The 10,814-nt window shown below is 51.1% G+C and overlaps 1 protein-coding gene across 1 annotated transcript in view; it reads right to left on the minus strand.

The window, feature by feature from the left end:
* The window catches only part of XKR6 (XK related 6), a 33,841-nt gene extending 24,932 nt beyond the window's left edge, over positions 1 to 8,909 (minus strand). Inside the window, exon 1 of the mRNA XM_025209508.1 lies at positions 8,720 to 8,909. Coding sequence (XP_025065293.1) covers positions 8,720 to 8,903 — 184 coding nt within the window. The 5' untranslated portion in view covers positions 8,904 to 8,909. The remainder of the gene's footprint in view (positions 1 to 8,719) is intronic.
* Positions 8,910 to 10,814: the final 1,905 nt, after the last annotated feature.

Here is a 10,814-nt window from a genome sequence, read left to right on the forward strand (position 1 = left end):
CCGTCAGTGATGGAGGTGGGGGAATTGGCTTGGTCGGTACATAGAAATACTGAAGCGAAGAACTCATTGAAGAGCTCTGCTTTTTTCCCCACGTCAACCATCAACTGTCCTGATTTGTCCTGCAGGGGCCCTATGTTGCTCTGAGCTTTCCTTTTGCCCGCTATATACCTGAAGGTCTTTTTATTGTCTTTGATCGTTGAAGCCAGCCTGAGCTCAAGCCCTGCCTTGGCCTGTCTAACTGATTCCCTGTAATAGCGTGCCAGGGAGATATATTCCTCCTTGGTGGCTGCTCCCTGCTTCCATTGCCTATACATCTCTTTCTTTGCTCACTGCTGGATCCTTGTTGCTCACTGCTGGATTCTTACTTTGTCTACTTCTTTCTGGAAGCACGGTGGCCAAAACTGGATACAGTACTCCAGACTAGGCTAACGCAGGTGTGAATCATTCAGTCCAACTCAATATGGGAGCCGTACCCTCAACTTTGAAGCCCAAGTGCTCACATAAGTTCCTAACTTTGGATGCTCAGTTTTGATATGTGGAACTGATACCTGCTATAAAAAAAAATTTCTTCCTTAAGTACAGCGACAGCTAAGGCTTCATCCTGATTATTACAGGATAGACATAGTGGCATCTACCACACTAAATCCCATGCAGTTCAGCAGCACTTTGCATAATGAAGAATTACATTGAAAATCTCCTTTGGGTCAACAGCAGCCCTTGACAGGGATTTGCAAGGTTGGGTTATTGTCAATGGGTATACAAGTCTCTTCATGGTGGGCACCTTGAATGCGGTAGTCTCAGACAGGCAAATACCCAGCAAAAAGACTGCACAAAGCACTTGTGACATCAGTAGGAGGACATCAGTGCTTTCTCTTAAATCCTATTAAGTCTAAAGGATCCACATGAGAAATTAAATGGAAGAAATAATCCGTTTAAGAGCAGCAAGTGTCTCTCTAGCAATGTTAACTTCCTGCGTAGCCATTCATCCCTTCAGGTGCTCCTAACAGAGGGCATCACTGTACTGGTGGATCACCAGGTCCTTCTCAAATAAGCTTCCTCCAGCCTCTTTTCAGAGCCACGTCTGCTCACTTTATTGGATACAATCAGATTTTGCTGCCTTTTCCCACTGGTAGCACTGCAGAGTTGATGCAGCTAATTAAGATGGAGTTGGGGGGTGGTCGAGTCCTACTGTAATCACCAGGGGTTGTCTTTAAAGACATTGGGTGCATCTACATGTGCGCTTTACGGGGAGCTAATTAGCGCCCCAGTAAAGCGTCACTGTCTACATGTGCACCCCTACTAGGGTGCAGTAGACTACTCCCGTTGTAGCATAGTACTGCTCGACACAAGTGCTATCCTACAGCGGAGTAGTTGCACGCGGTGAAATGCACGTGTAGATGGTTATGGGGCTGGCTGGGGCATGAGGGTGCTACAGCTGTGCAATGTAGCACTCTTGTGCCCCAGGCAGCCCTTGTTGAGCTGGGCAGGAGCAGTCCTGGGCTGGCAGACTGCCCCCCCCCAACCCCGAACTGTTGCCAACTGGGGCTGAGCCACCCCAGTTCAATGTGCTGTGGTCTTGGGTGCACATGTAAATGCTGCACCTGGGAGCAATAAACTCCGGTGTGAACTGCACCAGAGGTTATTGCTACATGCTAACTGCATGTGTCAATGCGCCAGGAAGCCAGCGTGAGATGGGATTCATATGATCACTAGGTGGTGTTACAGCCACCTTCAGAGGCAGGTTGAGTGAGGCACTTAGACAAGTTTGGAGGGAGAATTCGTCCATGTACCATGTAGAAAACTGGCTGGACTGTCATCCTCAAAGGGTAGCAATCAATGGCTCAGTGTCTAGTTGGCCACCAGTATCAAGTGGAGTGCTGCAGGTCAGTCCTGGGGCCGGTTTTGTTCAATATCTTCATCAGTGATCTGGAAGATGGGAAGGAGTGCACCCTCAGTGAGTCTGCAGATGACACCAAGCTATGGAGAGTAGTAGACATGCTGGAGAATAGAGCTAGGATTCAGAGAGACCTCGACAAATTGGAGGACTGGACCAAAAGAAATCTCATGAGGTTCAATAAGGACAAGTCCTGCCCTGAGGACAGAACAAGCCCATGCACCGATGCAGGTTGGGGACCGACTGGCTGGGCAGCAGCTCTGCAGAAAAGGACCTGGGGGTGACAGTGGGCAATAAGTTGAATGTGAACAAACAGTGTGCCCTTGTTGCCAAGAAGGCTAACGACATCCTGGATTGCATTAGTAGGAATGCTGCCTGCAGAGTGAGGGAAGTAATTATTCCCCTCTAGTTTGCACTGGTGAGGCCAATCTATGTCCAGTTTTGTGCCCCTCCCCCCCTGCAAAAAGGAGGTGGACAAATTGGGGACAGTCCAGCAGGGGCAGGCAACAAAATGGTTCAATGGCTGGGGGACATGCTTCTGAGGAAGCTGAGGGAACTGAGCTTATTTAGTCTGGAGAAGAGAAGACCGAGTGGGGGATTTAATATCGGCCTTCAGCTCCCTGCAGGGGGGCTGCACAGAGGATGGAGCTGGACTGTCCTCAGTGGGGGGCAGATGATGAACAAGGAGCAACGGTCTCAAGTTGCAGCAAGGGAAGTTGAGGTTGGATATTAGGAAACGTTTTTTCATTAGGAGGGTGGTGAAGCATGGGAACAGGCTCCCCAGAGAGGTGGTGGACTCTCCATCCTTGGAGGTTTTTAAGACCTGGGTAGACAAGCCTTGGCTGGGGTGATATAGTTGAAGATGCTCCTCCTTTGAGCAGGGGTTGCACTGGATGACCTTCCACAGCTGTAGTACTGACCCCAGTCCAATGTTTGTACATAGTTTAATAGTTGGACATAGGAAGGACCCGACTCTATTCGACCCATTGGGTGTCTAGGTGGATTTAGGCACCTAAATGCAAGCCTATTCCACCCTGTTCAAGTCTGGAAAATGCATGAGTGTATCTTCTTGTCTAACACGCCATCATTTCACCCATAAGCTAAGCGTAAGGACTGGGGTGCAGGCAGTCTGGAGCAGCGGTTAGGCCACTGGGGGAGGGCAAGAGCCAGATAACAGGCAAAGTCAGGGGGCAGGAATCAGAGACTGAGTTACCAGCTCCAAAGGGAAACAGGGGCAGAATTCAAGTCATGGGCCGAGTCAAGATTTGGGAGTCAGGAGCTGGTGCGGAGAAGTCCAAGCTGAAGTAGGGCATAATGGGAGGCAGAGGCAGGGGCAGGACACACCAAGAATCAGAGCTGGGGTCAGGGGATGCCACGAGTCAGAGACAGAAGTCAGAAACTGCGTGACCAGATCCAAGGGGACTTTCCAAAAAGTCAAAGTCTAGGAACAGTATGGAGCAGGATCAGGAAACCAGAGTGCACCAGGCTCAGAGAGGGCTTACCGGAGCAGACCTTCAGCTTTGTTTCAAGGACTTGAGCAGGGTGGAACGGATTCGCAAGTAGGTGCCTGCTTCCACTTCTGTGCCTAAGACATGGCCAAATGTTTACAAGTCTTTAGTGTAAAAAAAAAAAGGAGCTGATACCGTATAGCTAGCCCTCCACCAGGTCCGCTACCTTGCATCGGGTATACAAGCACCCCAGGATAGATCAGGGCTAAGCTTTCACTGCTGTAAATTATGCAGGTAGCAGGGATTGTGTCCTCAGTTCACCCGGAAGGCAGCTCTTTGCTCAAAGCAGCTAGGCTGTTACCTGCTCCTGCAGCCCAGTGGTAAGAGACCGTAACAGCATCCTTCTTCATGCAGCTACCTTAGAAGACCTGCTGATCGGCTCCCACTATCATTTACCTTGATATTCAAAACCAATGCAAATCATGCTGCTAAAAATGTGTCAGGGGCTCAGGCCCTACGAAATGCATTGAACAGAAATGTGTTTTCTTACCTAGTCGTTGTTGAATAGCACCTCACTTTCCTTTGATTTTTGTCTGCCTCACTATATTGATTTTGCTTGGCATTTCCTTTTCTTTTGCATAATGACGTGCATGAGCTGGAAAGCTGCATGTGACTGAACTGAGGTAGCCCCGGTGAATCCTTGCACCTTAGCAAGGAAGGATCAGTCCCTCGTAGGAAGCTTTGCAGCTCAGGCTGCATTAGCAGTGTTCAGCCCACTCAGCACAGCACACAGCTCAAGTGGCAGCAGGGCAACACATTCAGCATCTAAAGAACCGTCGGATGTGCACAGAGCCGGCAAAGTGAAAATGTGCATCTGGATCTCAAGAACCCAGGTGCTGGAGTGGGCGGGAGAAGGACTCTTCAGTGCTTACACGCAGCCCGATCGCTGATGCTGGCTGGTAAGAGGTGCAGCCTGGTGGGTGATGGAGCTAAGAGGAAAAACCCATTCGCTGTGCAGCAGAGATGAGCATGGTAAAAATCCAGCCACCTGGTCAATGAACTACACTCATGCCCCGATCTGGCGTTTCAACAGGTTAGGTTTATAGATTTTAAGGGCATGATGGGCTCCTTGCTCATCTGATCTGATGTCCTGTATTATACAGGCCCAAGAAGATCTCCTCGGTACTTGTGTTGGACTGAAGCACGCCTTGTAGAAAGGAATAATGATTGATTAGCTGATTGTTAGATAGGCAGACAGAGCCAAACCAGGCCAAGCCAAACCAGGGGTCTTAACCCTAATCCTTGGTTGGTCGCTACACGGGGTCACAGAAAGCCACAAAAATAATGACATCCCAACTTCTAGCATTCCCTTGCTGAGTATTGATTGCATGTGTCTACGTTCCCTATGGTAGAGTCACGCTGTGCTGGTATGAAGATGTTTAAGTGCTCTTTGCATGAATGCAATACTTGTAGCTCCTTCTTCCAGTGTGATGGCGCTCACATTTGCTATACTATTTACAGGCAGGGAATCCAACGTGGAGGAAGGGGAAACAAATGGTCCAGGATCACACAGTGGGTCAGAGGTCGGACTGGGGCTAGAGTGCAAGCCTCTTGTCCCTCAGCTCCATGAGCAACACCGCAGACCACTGTGCTGTCACGAGAGCTGGGGGGATCCGGTTTTCCCAACTCATAGCAACTTGCAAGATCTCAACAGATCTCCTGCTTTGCATCAGGACAAAACGGAGATCTTTCAAAGCCTGTCATAGAAAAAAAGAGACACCTAGCCCAATCATAAAGGCATTCACCGGGACTGTGGATCACATGCCTACTCTGCCTCATTCAGAGAAGGCCCTTGAGCCTGAATCTACAAGTATGGAAATAGCCTATGAAAGCATCTTGGCCACTGTGTCAGGTAAGCAGGTTGTAGCTGTATTGGTCTAGAGGAAAAAGCAATCAGGACTCATGGTAGAGGTGATATTTTTTTATGAGACCAACTAGATGTTTGCAAAAAATGTCTTCAATTGCAAGCTTTTGGGTACAAACTCCCTTCTTCAGGCACCCGAGAACAGATTGTAAACGTTCTCCTGAACTTTCATTTCTACCCAGGAGAACGTTTACAATCTGTTCTCTGATGCCTGAAGAAGGCTGCTTGTGCCCAAAAGCTTGCAATTAAAGATTTTTTTTTTTTTTTCCAAAAATCTAGTTGGTCTACTAAAAGAGATCACCTCTACCATGAGTCCTCTTGGCCACTGGGCGCCTACCTAATCTAGTACAGGCTTGTTTGGAGAGATGCATCTACGCTGCTTCCCCTGAAGGGACTCCAACTTGGATAGACATATCCAAGCTTGTTTTCCATGGGTTCGCTTAGGTCTGGATAGCAGCATAGCCTCAGAAGCACACAGTGGAGTGCAGGACAAACTGGGGAAATATTTGGAGGCTGGCCTGCTTCAAGCTCCCTGCTGCTGTGGCTACATTGCTCTAACTGGGCTAGAGCTTGTTAGGGTATCACTAGCCGGCATATTATCTACAAGAGTTGCAGGATTTGCTGTATAGAAACACCCTGCAGCTCCGCTGCTTGGGCTATTCCACTCTGTATGGGTAATTATATCTTGCCTGCTGTAGGGACTCAAGCAGGGGGTCTCCCACGGCTCTGGAGTGCTATAATCGCTGGGCTGTCCAGTGTGCATCCGCCCCATGGACATTTAATTATTGATACAAAACAGAGCAGTGCAGATAGGACACTGAGACTGGGGCTATAGCCCAGTGCTCCAGGCATTTACCCAGGGGTGTGGAAGCTCAAGCTGGGGCTTCCACCGCCCTGGTGAATGCCAGGATCCCCGGACCCCTCGGCTGGTCTCTTGCCCAACTCCATGCAGACCTTGCTGGGGACAGGTGAACTTTCAATGTTGACATTTTCTATTGGCCAAAAATCACAACCAAAGCTTTGCAGACCTGTAGCAGGATGCGGAGGCAGGAACAATAATGGGATTAAGGATGGGTGACCCAGGCATGAGCTCCAGGTGCTCAGGGCAGAGCAGAGAGGAGTGGGGGGCAAGAGCTTCCCCCTCAGCCTCACCCTGTTTCCCCATAGGAGAGGGACCATGAGGGGAGGTGTCACCACCGGTTGCACATCCAGAAGCAGTGGCATGGACAGTGATGCTACAGGAGCAGCAGCAGAGGACTTTTCTAAATCCTCGGATCAGGTACGAATTTCCCCTCCTTTCCCCTCTTTGCTCAACGGCGCCTACTCTTCCTCCCCACGTTCCCCACTACTCTGTTGCCTCCAATCTTCCCTCCCCACTCCCCTCCCCTCCATGCACCAGGGCATGTCCTCTCTTCCCTGCTCCCCCACCCACCCCTGCACTTGTCCCCACTGTGTCCAGCTGAACTGGGGGCACTGGGGGGGCTCTGGAGCTGCTCCTGCCTGTTTTAGCCGTGCTGTGCTTTAGGGAGCCAGTCTCAGCCAAGGACAGCAGCAGGAGCCAGACCCCTTCTGCCGGCTGAGCCTGGCTGGAGCGGGGCAGGGTCAGCTTTGGAGCTCCTTTTGCACCCAGTTCAGCTGGAGACAGTGGGGACAAGTGCAGCGGTGGGTGGGGGAGAAGGGGTTGGGAGTAGGGGGGGAGGACATGCCCTGGTGCATGGAGGGGAGCGGAGTGGGGAGGGAAAATTGTTCCCAAGTTGAGGAACTTAAAGCAAGTCCTGAGCTGCTGCTCCTGTGGTGGGGTCTGTCCTGAGGGGAGTGGGCAGAGGCTGGGAGTGGGGCTGCTGCCCCCCTTGCAGCCCAGTCGCTGTTCCAAACTTTCCTCTACAAAATCCTCGATTTGCCCCGGTCAGATCTGCCCCGACAGCACATTAACCCTTCCCTGGACCTGCAGCCACCATTGAGTTAAGGGCTTAGCCCTGTGGATCGCCATATGAATCGGTAGCAGCTGTGAGGCTAGAGCAGGGTTAACCTGGTTACTGGCAGTGACATTTCTCCTGAAGTCCCTTCCAACCCAAACTTCCTAACTTTCTATGATTTCCCTTACAGCAGCGTCCTGCTCCCAATCCGTTCCGTGCAGCCGCAACCTCGAGTCCCTCTGCCCCCATTGCAGCGCCGCGGGGTGTAAATCCTATCAGGTACAAGTCTGCTGCCCAGGATGCAAACTCGACCAGGTAAACCTCCAGCCAGAAGTTTTTTGTGGCTCTCTGTGACTCCCCGCTGACACTGTATCTAACCCTACCTGGAAGCGTATGCTGGCATCCTGATGGCTCTGGCCTGTTTGCTCAGGGAAGAGGATGGGCATCACATCTTTGACAAGGCTGAGTGAGACAAGCTCTGATCAGAGCCTCCTTTGGCACTGTCAGGACCCAGGCACGGCTCTCTTGCTTCAGCAATGGATGTAGCAGTGAGCCAGGCTATAGTCACACCTATGCCAATAGGCAGTGACACCTACATGAAGAACGTCAGCTCCAATAAGCTGTTGCTCTGAAACATCCCCGTCGTTCCTAAAGCGCAGGGTGTGGGCTGTAGTCAGTGCATTCATGGAGCAGGCTGGCTGGAGGAAGCTTGCAGCAGCCCGTGCTCTCCTGGCTGCAGGAGCCTGCAGGTTGGCAGGGACTACAGCCCAGCTGTGGGCAGTAAGGCCTGGTTGCAGACTGCCTTGGAGGACCGAGCCGCTGACACAGATTAGTAGTTGGCCACAGGAAGCTAAAGGCTTCTAGCAATGTGTTTCCTTGCTCATTGCAGTAATGAACTTGGCCCTGGCTCCACAAACTCCTGTTTGAGGTGGGTTTCACCATACATCTACAGCGCCTGGCATGCCAGACTGGCATTTGCCAGTGGCTGACATACAGCAGCAACTGAGGCAAGCCAGTTGCCTCCTCCTCTTGTCCTAAGAAGAGCGATGCCCATCATCATGTCCTTCCTCATTGCCAATGATGATTTTAAGGGAGTTCGCCTGGGTTGGGGCAGACAGAGCACTGCACAAACATTGACCACGCTGCCCTCACGGCAACCCTCCGAGGCCAAGAGGATGAACCGTCCCATCTGCGCGGATGGGGAAACTGAGGCGCAGAAGGCTTCTGTTGACTCACCCAATGCCAAGAAGCCAGTAACAGAACCAGGAGGCAAACCAAGGAACTCCTCTTTCCCAGCCTTGTTACCGGCCCTCTAGACCTCGTTGGTAGCCCAGAGGCTAAGCTAGGAGCGTTTTCTCTAGCTGAACGAGCAGAGATTTACCAAGTGAGCGCAGCAGGGACCTGGAATGAGTTTTGTACACAGAGACATCACCTTACGCAACAGCTGAGGTAGCGTGGACCGTCGGCAAAATCATCCATCGGCCGCTGAGCAAAGGAGTGTGTGTGTGGGGTCGGGGCGGGCGCGAGGGGCACTTACATGGTAATGTTTCTGCACGGTTCTTTTGGATCATAATGCAGAGCTGTAGCACCAGTTGGGGGGCGCTCTCGAGGAAAGTCTCCAGGAGGCGCAACATGTTTACGTCTGCATATTCGTACATCATAGCCCAGTAGAAGCGCCGCTGGTGTTCCTTCTGCCGCTGGCTCTGGATCCCCAGGTACATGGTTCGGATATACCTGCAAGACAAGCCAAGAAGGAGTCAGCGGCAACGCAACAGCACAATGGCACCAGCCACCACGTCAAATGAGCCTGTGGCCCGGGCAAGGAGAGCAGCTTGAGCAAGGACAATGCGTGCTCTCTACAGGGGCTGACGGCTCTTAGATTTGCAGATGGTCGAAACCAACTCCCACCCGACTTGCAACTTGCCTTGAACCCCACCACTTTCTAACCCCAAGTGCAAGGAGCCTTGACCACCAGCACAACAAAATTACATTCAAATAAGAAACTGATACCTCACCTCGTTTTCCCAACAAGGAAAAAAGGGGGAGAGAAACCCACCCAACCAACACTAGTCATGTCACTGAGTAGAGGTGATGTACAAAGAGCCTGGAGATGACACCAGTATAAGATGTGGAAGAGAATAAATCAAAAGGAAAGAGAGCACTCTCTTCTCCAGACTCCTCTTCTCCTCTTAAGGCAGGGAAGCCTTAATTTTGCTGACTGGAAGCTTTTTCAAGAGCTTCTTCAAGACCAGACCTAATTTTCCTTAGCTGACTGGAGCCATAGTCACTTTTAAGAAGCAAGTACATGACCTGCAAAGACTGCGGGGCAAAGCATGGCAGGGACCAGGCTGTTCAGGTCTTGGAGTTTGGGAATGAGATGAAGCATCAGATGCTTCATCTCATATGCTTCACCTCTATCATACACTGCCTCTCATATGCTTCACCTCTATTTTGTTACCACCTACACCTCCATATTACATGTGAGAGCAGCTGCGCACCCTGTGCCTGAACTGCACCGACTCTGCGAACACACGTTGGCCTAGCCCTGCCTTCCAGGGCGGTGACAGAGCAACGCTCTTCTAGGATACCTCCATGGAGAAGCTTAATAATGATTGTCAGTCCCATGCCCGAGTCTAATCTTGTCTTGATCTGGCTGTTTTACCCTGTCTGGTATTTCATGAGTCCGCACACGCACGGCCCCACTCGCACCAGTGGGAATGACTAGGCTGCAGCAATTACAAAGGAGAGAATCCTTGCACATAAAATGTGCTAACCGCCACTGTCGCTAACAAAGCCGACACCTCCTAAGAAATTAACCTCCTTCTTTCTAATATTTGTGGCTTTAATAAAGGGTTCCCTTTCCTCCTCCTCCCTCCTGAAACGAAGTTATAATTGTACGCTATGGAACGCCAAGTCAACAGCCACGAAAACGATTTGAGGATGTTACCAATCTGGCGCGCCGACTTTTCCGTAGGTTCAGAGATGAGGCGGCAAAGGCCTCCGCTTAACCAAACACCATTTAAATGCAAACAGCTAGGATCATTAGGAAAACACGCGGCAGGTAAACGGATCTGTTTTTTAAAAGCAGAACATCAGAGCGGATGAAAGCCCGGCTTCGAGGCAGATGCTGTCAAATTAAAAGGAAATATCAAGAGGTGCAGTTCAGAAATGAGACTTTGAGGATCTTGGAGCACTGGAGCCATTAAATATTGACATCTACCATGGGGGGAGGTAGGACTTGCTATACCAGTGGTGCTGAAGATACAGCCCGTGGGCCAGATCCAGGGCCTGGAGCCATAGCTTCCAGCCCCTGAAGAAGTCAAGGATTTGGGGGCAGGTGAACAGGGGGCTGACCATCTCAGTCCAGGGTACAGAGCCCTGCTAGGGACACATTTGGACAGTGGTGGGATGAACGATGGATGCGTTAATCCCTGTGGCTCTCTGAGCTGACCCAACAAATCAGGAACCTACAATGTTTGCCGGCACCACCCCTTGCCCTGCTCCTGGATGTGGGTCCAGATCCAGCCTGCATGGTGTAGCTCTGACCTGGGGTGCCAAGTGATTTGGGCACTCCTGTTTTATACCACTCCTGCATGTCAGGTAACGGGGACAAGCCTACACGGCCCACCTGG

Source organism: Alligator sinensis, unplaced genomic scaffold (genome assembly GCF_000455745.1).
Source record: "Alligator sinensis unplaced genomic scaffold, ASM45574v1 scaffold393_1, whole genome shotgun sequence".
In the NCBI taxonomy this organism is placed as follows: domain Eukaryota; kingdom Metazoa; phylum Chordata; order Crocodylia; family Alligatoridae; genus Alligator; species Alligator sinensis.